Source organism: Scleropages formosus, chromosome 20 (genome assembly GCF_900964775.1).
Source record: "Scleropages formosus chromosome 20, fSclFor1.1, whole genome shotgun sequence".
NCBI classification, from domain to species: domain Eukaryota; kingdom Metazoa; phylum Chordata; class Actinopteri; order Osteoglossiformes; family Osteoglossidae; genus Scleropages; species Scleropages formosus.
In genome coordinates, this window is record NC_041825.1 from 11,643,638 (window position 1) to 11,661,513 (window position 17,876).

Here is a 17,876-nt window from a genome sequence, read left to right on the forward strand (position 1 = left end):
TTCCAATGGATGAGAAACTGCTGCTGTCCTCTTATTTAGTTTGGCGACTGAGATCAAAATCCCAAATGGGCACGAACCCATAAGGTCCATCTCTTCATTCAAAACCTTCTTGCCATTTGTTTAGTAGTTCCAGTATTTGTGTAATTCCTGTCCTCCCCCAGTTGGTTGAACACTGTTGATGAGGATGCAGCTGAGGATTTCGTGCAGTGTGTTCATAGGCCATATTTTTGGTGATAACTGACTGAATGTTGGGAGTTGGGGAAAGAAATCGCCCAAAAAATTATTTGGATTCAGAGGGTTTTCTTTCATCTGGGATACGAGGATGCACAAGATCGGGAAACGGAGCTTTTCAGATATTAAGTTAATTGCTTAAAATTTTATGATCAGCTTTTAATAGTCAGCAAACCCTATTCCTTCACCTTTTTCATTTTTTGGAATGATGGTCAATGGAGCCAAATAACAACTTGCCTTAAAATAAAGCACATATGTTTTAAATCTGAAAGATGTCATCTGAAGTATTACATCATAAAAAGTATGTCGTGAGTTACTGATCCCTTGTGGTGCAGTTACAACTTACTCGCAGTTTTACATTACTTCCGAGGAGAGTCAGTACTGATTTGTTTATGCACATTTGCATAATTTAGGTTGGTTTACAGATTTTAAATAGTCCTTTCATTGCCGTTAAAGTGTATGTATTGTTAAATGAGACTTGGAGGCTCTGTCTGTCTGTTCTCAGAATTGTGTTCCACAGTTGGTTTTATGTATGTCGTTGTGGTGAAAGAAGCCCTTGATGCCCCACTCTAGATGACACATATCTGTGCTTTGGTTTGCACTTGTTTGGATCTGCTCACCTGGAGGCCCTGCAAGTCCACTCTTGTTTTTGTCATTTTCAATTGCCTGTTGCTGTCTGCACCGCCCCCCAAAAGATGAGAAGATGTTGTAGCAGTTTCATTTTGTGAAGGGACCAATGAATTTATGTTAATAAATCTCACAAGCATAATTCTGGCTTCCAGTTCTGACTTCTGTGTCCTTATATCCATGTCATGCTGACAAGCATAATGTGCTCCAGAAAGATGTCTGTACTCCATTTTATACACCTCTTAGTCCTTCTAGGGTCGCAGTGGCAGTAGGGAGAGAGGAGTCCAGATGTCCCTATACCTCGTGACTTCTTCCAGCTCAACCCAGGGGATCTCCAGCTGCTCCTAGGCCAACTGGACTGGGATATATAATCTTTCCAGCAGGTCCTGGGCTGACCTTGGAGTCTCGTCCCTGTTGGCTGTGCCTGCTGTACCTCCAAAGAGAGGCACCCAGGGGGGCATCTTCACTAGATGCCCAAACCACCTCAACTAGTTCCTCTCAACACGGAGGAGTAGCGGCTCTACTCCGAGTTCCTCCCAGATGGCTGAACTCCTCACCCTGTCACAGAGAGCGAGTCCCACCACCCTGCGGAGAGAACTCATTTCAGCCGCTTGAAACCACGATCTTATCTTTTTTGGTCATTACCCAGAGGTCATGACCATAGGTGAGGGTAGGGATGTAGACCAACCAGTACATGGAGAGCTCTGCCTTATGGTTCAGCTGCCACTTCACCACTATAGTCCAGTACAGCAACTGCATTACTACTGCCACTGCTGCCAGTCTGCAGCCGATCTCACGCTCCCTTCTCCCCTCGCTTGTGAAGAAGACCCCAAGATACTTAAACTCCTCCACCTGGGGCAAATTCTCTCCCCTTACCTGAAGGGGGGATGCCATCCTTTTCCGTGAAAGAACCATGGACTCAGACTTTGAGGTGCTGATCCTCATACCAACCGCTTCACACTCGACTGCAAACTGCTTCAGTGGTTGTTGAAGGCATCCATGTTATGGTGCCGAGAGGACAGCAGCTGACTCCCACACAGAATGCCCTCCTGAGCTCGGCTGTACCTTGATATCCTGTCCATGAAGACCACAAACAGGAGTGGGGACAAGGCCCAACCTGGGCGGAGTCCAACACGCGCATTGAATGGGCTTGGCTTAATGCTGAGTATGTGGACGCAGCTCTCGCTCCGTGCGTACAGAGACCGGATGGCCTGCTGTAGAAGCCCCGGTACCCCGTACTCCCTAAGCACCTCCCACAGAGTTTCTTGGGGAACACGGTTGTAGGCCTTGAAGTGCACAAAACACACATAGGCTGGATTAGCGAACTCCCCTGCCCCCTCAATTTTCTGAGAGGGTAAAAAGCTGGTCCGCCGTTCCGCGGTCAGGACGGATCCGCATTGTTCCTCTTCGGTCTGAGGCTCAACTAGCGGCCAGAGCCTCTTTTCCAGGACCCTGGTATAGACTTCCCTGGGGAGGTTGAAAAGTATGATACCCTCATACTTGCCATGTGCTCTCTGGTCCCCTTAAAGATGGGGACCACCATCCCAGTTTGCCAATCCAAAGGCACTGTTCCTGAAGTCCATGCAACATTACAGAGGCGTTGTGAATGCAATCAGTGTGATCACAGATACTTCTACCACTAAATCTGAATGAATAAAAGCTATATAATACAAACATCCCTGCGTTTAGTGTTTACATTCTGCAAAAACTGCATAATTAATTCAAATGCATTGACATTTAAATGTCTCTGCAACCTCCTGTTTAATCCAGATTAACCAGTTCATCACATAAATTTGTAAAATTACTCAGGTAAGTAGTCAGTGCAATCCGAACAAAAAAAAAAAAAATGGACATGAGTCAGAGGACAGTCGTCCCACATTTATGCACCAAAATGCAAGAGACGGGTAGGTGTGGAGCTGTTTATTACATTGTCATAAGGTTAAATGAATTTCATGTAAATATTGCCTCAGTATGTAAAGTACTTAACTGTTTACCATGCAAATATCACCCTGTACATGGAAAGCAATATTTATGCAAGGGTACAGTAAAATATATCAGTGCAGATATATGCATCAGTGATGAGCTTTCTTACTCTTCCCTTAGGCAACAGAGATGCAAGAAGTTCACACATGCAGTGAAACAAATACACATTTGTGTTGCAACCTAGCTATATGTACAAACAATACACAAATCTCCATGATGTTTTCCACCATTGGTCTGAAGTTCAGATGAAACTGGTCACTCCTATTCCTTCCTATCCCTGTTATCTTGTACAGGATATGTTTGGAAATGCTTCCTGATCTAATAGTGCTAAACAAATGAATCTTTTTTTATGAGGGAACTAGCTGTAAAACGCTGACCGTATTATGAAATATTGCAGCATCTGCTGCTCCACGGGCTGCGGAATGGTCATATGATTCGCCACAATTTCCGAGGCTGTGGAGAACCATAGCTTTGTGACTGAGAGGCACTGCGCTTGTAAACTGATTTTTTTTCCTTAGTTTGCAGACGGAAAGACCTCTATATTAATCACCACTTTGCAGCCAGGGTGCTGTATTTCACCCCAGACACTCCTTATTTTACACTATGGAATAATGCATATTTGGCACTTGTGTATATTATCACAGTAACTGACTGCAAGGTAGTGTAATTATAGCAGTATTAACCAAATAATTCCTGATGAGATATTAGTAGTGCTCTTTTGGAGATTTATCCGAGGTCAGGATTGAGGTATCAGAAGAACTAAATTCACCAGTACAGATAATGAACCTGTTTTGAGAGAAGACTTTGATACACGCCTTGTACGTCTACTTGCCTTTTTCTTTCATCAATAGCTGGTTTTGGCCCAGGGTTCTCTGTGACGTAGACAACAAGAGGTAACACGAGTTTTGTAGGAGATTTAGGTAGAGATCACAGTATGTTTTCAAAAATATTTGGGCCTGGGTGACTCGGTTACATAATAACACACTGTGTTGCCCCACAGCAGTCTTTGATGATCTCAACTCCTGACTTGGTGATCGAGGGCTTGTTAGGAGGTGGCTGTAGGGGAGCCTTCTTCAACTCAGGGGGACCTCGGGCACAAAAATGCAGAGTTAACGCAATTCATGTTTGAATGAAAGCTTTGCACCCAAAACATTCCAGACTTTATCAATACAAGTAAATAATTAGTTAATTTAAAAAAAAAAACAAACGGGTTCATAAGAAGATTCCTACCTTGTGTGACTTTGGCCAGTTTGTCCAAAGGCAGGAGCTTCAGTCTCAGGAATTCAGCCATCTCCTTGTCCTCCTCCCTTTCTCTATGAGAAAACACTTTAGACCAGGAGACATCCCTGCTTCACCACTGACATTACATACGTGGATTTCAATCTTGGTTTTAAGAGACAATTTTAAAAAAAATTATGCAGCCTCTTTCTCTGCTGCCGAGCTGAGCTTTTGTGACCCGTGTCCTCCTGTTCAGCACAATTACCTTAATCGTTCCACCTCTGCATCATCCACCAAGAAGTCCCTCTTCTGGACCAGCTTGTGAATCTTCAGGATCAGCTCCTCCTCCCTCTGCCTGTGCTTCTTGGTCTTGTCCTTTTCTGAAAGGGCAGCAATGGGCCACATGGGTCATACACCCTTCACCCTGTCAGCTGAGCATAGTGTCAGCAGCACAGGGCCACTGCTCACGGATAGCCTTCACATATCTGTCACTGTTAATCCCTCAGCATTTTCTAATGATGCACACTTTAAGATGATGCATAGTCCAAGATGTACGTCAGCGTTAACCCCTTTGCAAATTGTACAACTTAATTTATAAAAGTCCCAGTATATATTTCATGAGGTAAATGAGAGTCATATATCAGTACTGCTTTATATTGTTACAATACATTCCACAGGAGGCCTTTTAAATTGCATATATGAATTGGTATCAGTGCAGCGTGAGGAAATTCATGAAAGTGACATTGTTTGCATTTCTTTTTGACCTTCAGTCCCCGAGAGAGGAAAACGCCATTATTACTTGGAAAATGACTGGATTACAAACGATCACAATCAGCTCTTATTGACAAAAAAGTAACTACTGTACTGCAGAGTGAAGCCCTGAGATTAAACGTAACACATACTGTATAAGTTTGAATAAATTCAAATATCCAAGCAGAGGCAGCAGGGCTGTTTTTTTACATTTACATTTATTTATTTAGCAGACACTTTTCTCCAAAGTGACTTCCAATTGACACTATGTAGTGTTATGAGCACACACACCTTATTCACCAAGGTGACTTACACTGCTAGATACACTACTTACAATGGATTACTCATCCATCCATCACTGGGACACACACACCATGGGGGAACCTGAACAGGATGTATTTGGACTGTGGGAGGAAACCAGAGCACCCAGCAGAAACCCATGAGACTTTCCTGAGATTTTACCATGCTCAGGAAGTGGGGTAGACAGTTGGCTTTGGATTCCCAAAGGACCCCCCCCCACCTCCACTGTCAGCCAGTTTGCTTTGTACTCATCTGTTGCCTTCTGGCTTTACAGCTAAATTTATTCATTGGGAATCTCCAAGTACAATACAAAAAAGTGCATCACAGCAACAGGTAGTTTTGAATGCAGACACATGATTGAGTACAATTTGTCACATACCACCGTATATAAACCAGTACATGTTACACAAATCTCTCTCCTGCACTTGTTTTTAACTGTGTAAGGTATTTGTTGCATGCCTCTCTGCTATCTGAATTCTTCTGTATGTTCTATTGGGCAGCCAGTCAGGAGGACATGATAGCGATGAGAACAACACACACGCACCGGCTAGAACCCCTTGTCCCAAGCCTAACCCGGCAACACAGGGTGTAAGGCTGGAGGGGGAGGGGACACACCCAGGATGGGACACCAGTCCATCACAAGGCACCCAAGCAGGACTCAAACCCCAGATCCAGCAGAGAGCAGGACCTGGCCAAATCCACTGCGCCACCGTGCCCCCATGATGAGAACCATTCGTTAAAAACCACTTGACCAGTCCAGGGATGCGGTGAGCCGGAGTCTCTCACAGAAGCATATGGCAGGGTACATCTGGGACAGGATGGAGCTCCATCGCAGGGCAGTCACACACTCTGTCACTCACACACATACTAAGAGCAATTCAGAGTCACCATTTCACCTGATACATGTCTCTGGACTGTGGGAGGAAACTCACACGAACACGAGACAACATGCAACCTCCACACAGCCTGAGCTGGATCCAAACCCACAGTCCACGAGCTGTGAGGCGCTCGCACTAGCAGCTCTACCACCTAGATTTTACAAAAAAAAAAAAATCACATCAATAGTAAGTACTGCATGGCTGCAGGAAGAGAACACGGTGGCATTTCTGACAACCTTACCAGGCACTGCCACAATCTTCCTCAGCTCCTGCTTCAGGCTCATGATGTCTTTGCACAGCTGAATATCATCCATCCTGAGAGGAAAACACGGGAACAGAAAACATGGAACTACTTTGTACTTGATGAGTCTGCTACTGTGACACTTAAAGCTCTCCTAGGATAATAATCCTCTGAGTCCTTTAATGAAAATCTGTGGTTGTGAATATCAAATCTAAGGACAGCGTCTCACTTCTGTGAAGTATACTGTGTGAACTCTTGTCATGTACTAAAGGAAAATGTACACGACAGCGATTTGGACATGACTAGAAATGTCGTTATTAGGAAGACAGCTCTACAGGGACCTGTCCCAGTTCAACTGTCCAGCAAATCCCCACGTGCCCACCCCTGCTTCCTAATGCCCTCCTTCTGCAGCAAGGGAGCAGCTGTCTGTGTGTACCGTCTGCCAGCAGGGAGCGATGCTAATGTCCAAGCAATAAATCAGGAAGCAGTGAGTCATCCCAACCCTCCCACTGCTCCTTGCTCAGCAGCACCAAAGGCCCCGAGCTGCCACTAGCAGCCGGTTCTGAACTGCCCTGCCCTCTCTGCTGTTCCTGGCCACCTGTGTCACAGAGCGGCCTGCAGAGAAGCCACCAGACTGGCCCTGTCAGCGTGCTGTCAGCTGGTCGCATGACATCCAAAAACAGAGCCTTGGACGACTTAATATAACACATTTTAGGCACACTTTTTCCTAAATTAACCAAATACATTAAATGAATTAAAGAAAACCACCCATGTGCTGCCACGTCATCTGTTCAGGAATCACTTCAGTTAAAATAAATCTGAAACGCATATAATGAAATGTGCAGAATGCCGCTTCAGAGCCCTGAATGTCAGTGTCTTTTTAAACTGTGATCAAAGAGAATTTGAGAAGAACCGGCTTTGCTGCAGAATGAAGCACTCAGTTGTCACAATAAGAAAACAACTTAAGCGCACAGTGTGTCACTTAGTGAACTGGTGACAGGTGGGACTGTGGCATGGATGTGGGGGGTGGGATCCAGGCTGAGAAACAAGGCAAGACATCAAAAGGTTCCTTAAGAAACTTCAATCCACACATTTACTAAACTTCCTACACTCCTAAGACACCTTAGCACAAAGTTACAGTATTTTTCCCTTCTGATTAGCATTAAGGAATGCGTTGTATAATGAAAATGCATTAAGAAACGTGGGCTAGTGAGTAAACAACTTACATGAAGCGTAGCTCAGACTCGCGGCGGACCAGAATCTCGCGCAGACGCTGAATCCGTGTCATTTCAACCTCTATCTCGTCCGGGGACATGGTGCTCTCTGCCATGGACACGTCAGACTGGACTGCAGAGGGGCAGAGGCAGCACAATACAGAGCTTCGTAAACCCGGTCACTGCACCACAAACAATCCAGTTCATGGGCTGATTAGGAAACACAGGTTGTATGAAGAAACTCATCCTCTGGAAGTAGGGAAGGGAACTGCAATTGCAAAGGGTTACAACTTGAAATGCAGAGCTTTGTAAGGGCTGAGCACTGTCTCTGTGGAGTGGAATAAAGTAGGGGATTGGTCATGTCCGTTTCCAAACAGCTAGGTGCCTAAAAGCTGAAGAAAATCCGTAAGATAAAGAAGAATGAACTGCCACTTTGGTCAGATTCTTTCTTGATTCAGCTTTGTTATTTTCTTTCTCACAAACTTATTCCCTTCATTATTCCCGTCAAAGGTCAGTTTTAGATTCCTCTGACTTTCTGCTGAGGCTGTGTGGGTGAGAAATTTATTACTAAGGTCTACTGTATAAGAAAATGGGTAATTTGGTTGAGTGCTTTAGGCTGGATAAGGATTGTCTGTGCTGGTGGAGGGGGGTGCGGTGGGTTTGGCTGGGTCCCGCTCCCTGGCCGGTTTGGGGGTCGAGTCCTGCTTGGGGTGCCCTGCGGTGGACTGGCGTCCCGTCCTGGGTGTGTCCCCTCCCCCTCCAGCCCTGTGCCATGTGTTGCTGGTTTAGGCTCCGGTTCACCGCGACCCCCCCTTGAGACAAGCGGTTTCAGACAGCGTGTGTGTGTGTGTGTTGGTGGAGAATGAATGTGTTTGAGGATGAGATCAGAGACATGCTGTTGCTATATGTTTCAAATTGAGTCCCAAAGCACTTTTAATAGGAGTAATTTGGCCATGTTATTGTCACCTGTTATTCATGCAAATGGATCTCATTGGCTATTACGGTGCCTCTTGGAATGACACAAGAGCACCCAGTAGATGTTCTAAGGCAGCAAAATACCCCCAGATACCAAGGGTTGCGCTACTAATTACAGAGTGGCGTCAGTTTGTAGAAACAAGCCAATGCTTGCACCGCATCAGTCATTGTCTAATAAGCAAAAGGATCTTTCCAAACAAGCCACAAAAAATGACCATGATTACTTCGTAACCTCAGCAGGAGAACTAGTGAAATTACAATTACTTTAAACTGATTTCTTCAGCATCCAGAACAAAAGCAAACGTTAAGAAGTATTCAGTGCAGCTTCTTCAACAGTCACTGCTTCTCATCCTGCTCTTGTATATATGAGTTTACAAACGTGAACAAAGCTCCAGGCAAATAATTTCTATTTCAACACAAACAGTACTCCGCTGTAAAGACGCAGTACGAAAGAGCTTTGTGAAGGTAAGATTATCACCACAACACAATTTATAAATGCCACAGAGAGGCTGTCTAAGGATAATATGAGAACGTGACAAAGGCCAAAGCAGAAATATGATACTGACCCAGAGCAAAAGTTGGAGTAATATAACCCACATGCTTCTCAAGTCACTGTAGCAAAGACAGCAACTTCAAGTTTTTCCCTAAACTGTGTTACTCTACCCTAGTACTGTGTATGGTGCACCAGGCAGCAATATTGCAGTGGCGTTTTTATGGACTCAGACAGTATGTGAAGGTCGCCCTGCAATGTGACCTGCTACAGTGCTTTTGAGCTACGTTCGGAACCTGAATTCCTCCCGTAAAATATGCATCTGAATAAAGTAGCGCATTTTAAGTTTCTTTGAACAACAGTTTCAGCTATGCACCAAATTAATAACAAAACAGAATTTCACTACTAATTATTTGACCACTAAAATATTATTACATACAAGACCGAAGCCTCAGAGTGAAGCTGACTCACACCAACTTTCTCGTACATTGTGTCTTTCATCTCACCTTAAAATCTCCGTTCAGCGCTATGGTTCATGCTACCAACGTGTACTGTATGTAAAAAATAATCCTTACCTTCTTTCGTTACCGAGGAAGTAAGCTACAGATCACAACAGCAGATGCCAAGCCACAGTAAACACATATTTAATAACAAGGGATGGAATGAAACCCATCAAATACCGGCACATCCTGTGAAATGTTTCACTGGCGTCCACACACTTCTCCACGAACGACTCACAAATTGAGTCCTGTCAAATATATCATAATCACCTTTTAATTTTGTACTTGTTCATCCCCAATAACTGCAGGCCTTCTTGCCCAGTTCAGACAAAGGTGTCAACCACAAATACTGTGTATTAAAGCTGTCTATGTTTTTTAACTGCAAGAACATTAGGTATAGACAATGATTCTTTGTGTTATGAACACTGCTTAATTTTTTTTCAAAAATGCACTTTCCCAGTTTGTTTATTTTTAATTGTATTTTCTTCACCATACTTCCTAAATTTTCGGCTATAGTGTTAAAATGACTTGCATTTGGGCTCTGCTGTTACTTTTCAATAAATAGAACTAAACAGAAATGGGACACCTTCATTCAATTCACTTCCACTGTGTTTACAGCTGGCGTCTGCTGTTCCTTAGGGTCAGTGATCAATAACATCATGAACGTTGCGCATTTATGGCATGAATCAATTAAAAATTGGCATTGAAAAGGAAACCATAGCAATTTTTATTTTCAGTCATTTGAAATAATTCAGTCATTAAAATTAATTGTAATATAAGTTGAAGATAACAATGTTAAAGTATTAATAATCATTTTCCTTTAATATAGTTATAGCCAAGATTTTTACAGAACAGTGACGTATATTTATAAGCTTTTTATTTTTCACCTTTATTTTTTAAACTGACAACAGAAGAGAACACAATCCCAGGACAGACTGAATCAGTATATGAGAAATTCAAGTGCATACAGATATAAGTAAGTACATAACAAATGCTGCAATATTTATCAGGGGTGGTTATGTAGCACTATTAATTTTATCTTTATCTGAGGTTTTTACAGAACAACCCGTGAATAAGCCTGTAGTACGTAGCTTTTAAGGAATATGACGAAGTGGCAGAAGAGACTTTGGAGTTATAAGTAGACATACAGTCCCAGCTGATCTTGTAATCTGAGAAGCCACTGTATGGACCTATAGGCTGGAACTTTTAAATATGTATTATGTTTGAGAAATACCACACAGTTTTTCCAACCATTAATATTGTTAAATTCCAACATGGCTATTAAATGATAAAACGTGAATTTATCGGATAGTTATTGGCTATAAATAAGATTCTCAGGCTGCGTGCATTAAGTATTGTACGAACCCTATGTTGTCTCTTAACAGTCACAGCTCCAATAAGTACCTCTTGAACTGTACACACGATGAGGGCTGGTCTGAAAATCTGTACTGGGGAAACTGGGTAAAACTTGCAACTGATCTCTGGTCCATCTGCAAATCAGAAGGTTCTTATTTTCCACACAGAAAAAGGACAACATGAAATACTAAACTGCAAGAGAATCAACTCCACCGACATGAACGATCATCAAAATAGAGATTCTGGCATTAGGTTACTTCAAAAATAAATTTAAAAAATTATAAATCGCAAACCTCCTGCATCTTTAAAAAGATTAATGCACTACACAATAATGAAACACATCTAAAGAACTATTTTTCATTCTTAGTCTATTAGACAATCAAAAAGTGAGTAGACGAATTTCTTGACATGCTTGGAAAAACATCCTACATTATGATCTGAGGTACAGAATGAGATTCATCATACTTCAGTCAATGTGTATTCTAAAATTTAAAAAAAACATATATATCCATATATTTATAATACCTATATACAAAAGTGCTGAGTAACATTAAAAAGCTGAATAAACATCTGTTATTCTTGGTTAAAGGTTTATTAGAATGCAGCTGATGTTATGCATTTAACAGCATTTCTACGTATACTTCCTGCCAGTTGGCTTCAAATGCCAATTTCAAGGCTCTGAGCATCTAATATAGACTACAATGACCTCTACTGCCAAATAAGAGTTTTTCACACTCAGTGAGCTATCATTCTGTAGTACAAGCACACAAACTTAAGATGGAAAAGGATTACTATTTATTCAAATGCAAATAGGACTACTGGTTTTCCTCTTCCTGATTTGTTTTATTTTTAGCATAAGAAGAAACAAAAAACTGCTTCACTCAGGCCAAACGTCTTCTGTGCTGGGCTGACTGAATAATGCACAGCCAGGCTGTGTCTTGGCTGGTTTTAAATGTACCCGGGTCTATGAGGCCTGTTCATGCTAAAGAGGATTACTTGACTCCCTCATGGATTCTAAATCAGACCAGGGTGGAGAGACATCTCTGATGAGAAAACGTGACATTCACACATTCTGAAATGGAGGAAAACAGCACACTGATTTGTGTCCTGCTCACCAGTACAGAAGAAGCTTGAGAGAAAACAGAAATATAAATCACTGACTGAAATAATCGTTTTACAGCCTGGCATTTTACTGTAGCAATTCTGGTTAAGAACCTTGTTTAAACTTGTACTATAGTAAGGCTCCTCATAGGACTTGGAGTGGCAGTCCTCAGTTTTGACACCAATGACCATAACCACCTTGCTGCCTGCTGTCCAAGACACTGGAACAACCATGGATTCCTAAGAATACACTGAGAGATTTCAAATCAGAAACACACCATGAGCACAACAGCATTGTCAAATATTGAAGACATGACCCAGATTTGTATTCTCAGCAAAAGTCCCAACTTCATCTTTATTTTCTTTTTATAAATTAGACAAAAATATGGAATAACAAAAAAATCAGACAGAATTATAGAACTAAAATAATTACATACATATAAATACTGTACATGAATATGTAGTCAAGTGTAACAGATTTTAAGTGACTGCACAGAAAACGTTTTATTAATGAGCAGAAGCAAGCACAAAATAAAGAGAAACAATAAATGTAACAGAAAACAGTGTATCCTGAATACAACTATGGCTATAGAGCCTAGACTGTCATGTTAATAGGCTGAATAACAAATGAAAAGTGAAATAAAGAGGATTCACATACCTAAGTAAGTTCTTTCATGAAAAAATAATAGTTAAAAAACAACTACCTTGCCTAATGAAAGAAATCTTAAGAAAAAAGAAATGTCTGGTCTCTGCAGTACCTGCCAATAGAACAATATTCATTAGAAGCTTTAATTTCTGTGGAAAATATATCTATAAAAATGGATCATGACTTGCTTATTGTGCTCAAGACACCCTAATGGCAAAGGTTCAGGCCTCAAACCTGAAATGCATCTGCTGCAGTTAACTAAAGCCATATATTACAACATGAAATATAATTACATTAAATCACTGGTTCGGCATCCATTATTCTGCCTTCACCCCTGGTTTATAAATTCCACTGCCTGTCTTAAGAAAGGAGCTCCTACCCACAAACACACACACATTTCTACCACCCAAAGGTTTGGAGTGCATCGCAGTTTATCTGCAGAAAGGGAACCCGGACTCTACACATTAATCACATGGTGTCAGACCCGTATAAATACCGCTTGTTCAATTCCATCAAGTATCAGAGCTCACAATGTCACCCTGCAGCACCAATACAGAAAAAAAAGCTTGCTAAAATTAGCCACTGGGCTGACTATTTGTACTGTTACACCGAATAAATTTACAAGAATGTTTTCTTTACCTCGATATTTATGCGTTACAGAACGGCAGGTAATTTATTGTGGTCTTAATCCAGGGAAACATAGGTGTCTGAGACCAGGGTGCCTGAAAATTTTTTACCTGCTATTTCAGAGGCACACTGCTTCCAAAGAAGGAAGCGATTCCACCTACTATACTGTTAAGAACTGGAAAATACTGACAAACAGAAATCCCACGGTGCATAGCCTTTTTATGGCAATTATTCTGTCACAAAAAAACCAATAATGCTTCTTAGTGTATAAGAAACACATACAGTTTTGTGCTTGGTGATGTCAACCTGAAGGCTCCTGATTTGAATCCCAGTCCTGCTATGGTACCTTCCTTCTCCTTACTCTGAACTGATTTAGTAAGAGTACCGGACTGTACAAATGGGCAATATTTCTAAAGTTGACTATGCAACATCTGTAAGTCATCCTGGGCAAAGGATTCACATAAGTAATTGCAATGCCTAAATCAGGACACATAATGCACGCCATTTAAAAAAAATATTCAGTGCAGTTCCAAAGAAAAACCTAACTGAAATGTGTTTCTAGTCCAAAGAGGCACTTTTTTTATTTAGATGTTTCTTTTTCTAATATTCAGATCTGCAACTTCATATAACTTTGAACTTTGTGCATCAAAAATGACTACTGAAGGTGACTTTTTGAATTACAGTTGGTAGCAGGTTTAAATCCCACCTTCAGCTGTAGTACTCTTGAGCAAGGTACTTACCCTAAATTGCTCCAATGAAATTACCCAGCTGTAGAAATGGGTAAATAAAGCAGTTTAACACTGTAAGTAGCTTAAAACTGCGTCAGCTAATGAGTAAATGTAGTGAAACATATTTCCATTTCAGAGATCATGGATGAAAAAAGTGTACAATTTATTTTATACTTAATTGGGGGAAAAATGGGATTGACAAAATGACTATTGCTTTACTATTACTGACTTAGTGTATCAAAAATGACTATTGACCACTGCAATGCCATATTAATATTTACAGAGGAGCACAGCTATAACAGCCCGCGTCTCACCTCTGAGGTAAATTGTGAGCGATGGGTGCGGAATCACGTGACTTCCGCCAAGGTAACGCGCGAGCCCGGCTCCGCCCACGGTGACACCTTGACGCACCGCACGGGAAAGAAGGGTGCGCGCGGCGACAGAGTGTGCTAGAAAGGGTTCCTCTCAGGTGACACTCCACACAGCTGGCGGGCACGTGCAAGACTGTTGTGCTCATTTCAAAGTTCGGGAGTGTTTTAACTTTGCGCCATATTTTTTGTTGCTACTCACTGTCTAAGAAAATTTGCAGAGAAACGGGGGGGGTGACGTGTGCATCGTCTGCGTCAAGACGAAATGAGTGTAAACACAGTAAAGCACCCAATCATGTTAAACCGTGCTTACCCGTCAGTATGGGCAAAAAAAGAACGACGTGTCGTGATGTGCAGATAAAATTACTGAGATTTACGGTTTACAGCTGAGCAGGTGGGCTCACCTTTGTCCGGCCGCCACTCGGTCTCCAGAACGGCGCCGTAGCTCCTCAGCGTCCGCTCGCACTCCGACATCGATTTCTTCACTTCCATACTAACACACTCACTGACTGACCGACTTCAAGCACAACCAAGGCGTCACACGCTTAAAACCGCCTTCTTTTCACCAGCTGGCTGTTTCCCGATGATGTAAGTATAGGTATTTTTAACGTTTTGTCACTTTTTACGGGCTTTAATGTTGCGCCGAACGCGAGGCGCTCAGCATCTTTCTTCTTGGAGGAGGATGAAGCTTGAAGCCCTCCTGACGCGAGACCGGGAAGGATGCGCTGCGCATGCGCAGAACGGACGGAGGCTGAAGCGCGGGGATCACAGGACGAGTATCGCCGGGTGTGTGAACGCCGCACAGATGGGGCAGCAGGTGGCGTGGTGGTTACAGTTGTTCCCTTACTAATCTGAAGTTTCCTGACGGGAATCCCATTTCCTGCTGTATAACCCTTGACCAAGGAAATTACCCTGAAGTGATACAGTAAAACTTACCCAGCTGTACAAATGGGTAAATCATTTCAAGTGAGTTACACCAACAGATAAGATTCCAATTGCCTGTGCTTTGTCAAAATAATTTGAATTGAATAGTGAGTCGGACTTTACTGTAAATCCACCATCATCATCATCAATCATCATCATCATCATCATCGGGGGCACGGTGGCGCAGCGGGCTTGGCCAGGTCCTGCTCTCTGGTAGGTCTGGGGTTCGAGTCCTGTTTGGGGTGCCTTGTGACGGACTGGTGTCCCATTCTGGATGTGTCCGTCCCTCCCTCCAGACTTACACCCTGTGTTGCTGGGTTAGGCTCCAGCTCACTGCGATCCTGCTTGGGACAGGCGGCTTCAGCCACCGTGTGTGTAAATCCATCAACTGGGTAGAATAATTGTGCAAGGGTTGAATATCTTAAGGCTGAGGGAAAGGAAGAAAATTACATTTGCCATAACCAATCATTGAGGCTATGTTGTTTAGCCATGTTTTGACAAAAAAGGGTCAAGAACAGTTTTTTTTTCCTTTCACCTTTTAATTTTTTAAAAAAAAATAGAAATGACATGTTAACGGGTGACAATTTTGGTGGACTAAATATAATTACAACTAACCATCAAAAACGAAAGTTTCAAAAGTCAGTAAACAAAATGTAAATTCCAGCATTTTATTTTCAAGCATCAGTTTTGTCCATCGATATGGTACCGAAAAAATACCTACAAAACCATTGTTTTTGTTTACATGATATTGACAACTTAAATATTATCTAGACAAGAGCTTTTTAGCTTTCCACGAATAAGGCACAGTAAGCACAAAGAAATTGGTCCGATGGCTGAATTGTATTAACTGTACAATTAAAAACACTGCTAATTACTCTAATTACTATATCATAGGCAAAAATACCTATACTGATACATACAACAGTTTACAGAAATTAGTCAAAAAGAAACATGTAGCATCCTAATGGCCTAAATTCAGTTTTCTAACTGCATTATAATTTAACCTAAGGAAAAAGCAGCTGACTTATTGTGACAAAACAGCACAGCAACAAGTATGCCACATCACTGCAAGTGCATCAATTGAAAATAAATACACAAATATTAAATAATTCTAACAATGGTAGAATGTTGATGCTTTTCAGATGCTTCTTCAGCTTCTGCTACAACTTTTAAAAAACATTTTCTATAGAAAACTTTTTGAATGTGGGTTTACTTCAGTTGCTTATTCCATTGGAATAATAACACAGTATATGGAAAAAGCACAAAGGCCCTCAGATGCAGCCTTCCGTGTCTTGATTTGGATTAAATTATTTTTTCCTTTATTTAGCTGACTCCTTTGTCCAAGGTGGATTATAGGGTAACAATTGTTTGTTAAAATAAGGAATATTGTATTACTCATTTTAAAACACATTAAGAAACTTTTTGTTTGATATATGTCCAAAATAGAACACATTCTATAAAATTTAAAAATGTCACTGCAAGCATATTGTTTTATCATTTAAGTGCTGTAAGACATTCAACCAACAGTTAAAGAATAATTTCTAAATTATTTTAAAGCAAAACCCAACATAGATGAAAGCATACAAGATTCAAGTGTATAAATCAATGATGCAACTGTTGTAAAAGTACCAAACAAGACTGCTACAGGGGTAATGTGATGCAATTAATAAAATACCTTATATTAGTTAAGGCTGTGTGGTGGCGCAGCGGGTTTGGCTTATGCCTGCTCTCTGGAAGGTCTGGGGTTCAAGTCCTGCTTGGGGTGCCCTGTGACAAGCTGGCATCCCGCCCTGGGTGTGTCCCCTGCACCCCGCACTGTTGGGTTAGGCTCCGGCTTGCTGCAACCCCGCTCAGGACAAGTGGTTGTAGACATTAAAAGCATATAAGTTAAATTAAAAAAAAAAATAAAATAAAAGGCAAACACCAGCCTGTGGTTTTAATCATAGGCTTTCCCATTACATCACCAGTATACTATATATCAGCACCTAGCTAACCAATTTCCATGCAGAATGTGTAAAAAGGGTACACCCCTTTTACCTGAAGGTATTTCAATTGCCCACTTTTTCTTGACTAGCAATCTTCTCTTTCAATAGCCAACCTAAATATGGTTTTAAAGATTATTTATTTCAACTGCCCAGCCTAAGCACACCACTGATCACAATTAAGTAAATTTCAACTAAATCAATCACCAACACAAATACATACACAATCCTTGTACATAATAAATTTACGTTAACATCAGCATCCAAAAATGACAATTTAAACCACTTTTCCCACTTACACCACTCTCAACAAATTGAATGCAACAGCCACACATCTCGAACCTTGTTTGATACCCTTAGACCAGAGCATACCATACCCTGCTCACGTCAGCTGTGATGTCAATTTTACATTCAGGAACTCATCAAACTCCCTTTTTCTCTACCATGGTACCATGCAGGTAAGTACACAGCAGTTTCTTCAGCTATTACATCACACATACTATGAAATATATGTCTAAATGTGCACTTCTTATAGTGCAGTATGTCACGATCAACATCTAAAGTGCAAACACCGCCACATTAACACATATTTATCTGATAACATTTCCATGGCTTGTTCGGTGGGTGTCTCATGTTTCTGTTAGCTCTGCCACACCGTATGCGGGTCAAAATACTTGTCACTGTACATTTCAGTTTTATTCAGAGCTCTAGAGTAAATCCAGAATTCTGTTGTACAT

The 17,876-nt window shown here is 41.5% G+C and overlaps 1 protein-coding gene across 1 annotated transcript; it reads right to left on the reverse strand.

Moving 5' to 3' along the window:
• Nucleotides 1-3,129: 3,129 nt before the first annotated feature.
• Nucleotides 3,130-14,925, reverse strand: bmerb1 (bMERB domain containing 1). Its single transcript, XM_018740949.2, has 6 exons — nt 14,638-14,925; nt 7,455-7,575; nt 6,229-6,302; nt 4,325-4,439; nt 4,072-4,154; nt 3,130-3,929 (listed from the first exon to the last, which is right to left on the reverse strand). Exons 1-6 carry the CDS (start codon nt 14,723-14,725, stop codon nt 3,811-3,813), a joined length of 600 nt encoding a protein of 199 aa, XP_018596465.1. The 5' UTR covers nt 14,726-14,925; the 3' UTR covers nt 3,130-3,810.
• Between the last annotated feature and the right edge of the window lie 2,951 nt (nt 14,926-17,876).

Coding starts and splice junctions, on each gene's coding strand:
- bmerb1 (XM_018740949.2), bottom strand. CDS start 14,725: ATGGAAGTGAAGAAATCGATGTCGGAGTGCGAGCGGACGCTGAGGAGC. Junction 4,440..6,228: donor GAAGATTGTGGCAGTGCCTG/GTAAGGTTGTCA, acceptor CTGCCCTTTCAG/AAAAGGACAAGACCAAGAAG. Junction 3,930..4,071: donor ACTGGCCAAAGTCACACAAG/GTAGGAATCTTC, acceptor TTTGTGCCCGAG/GTCCCCCTGAGTTGAAGAAG.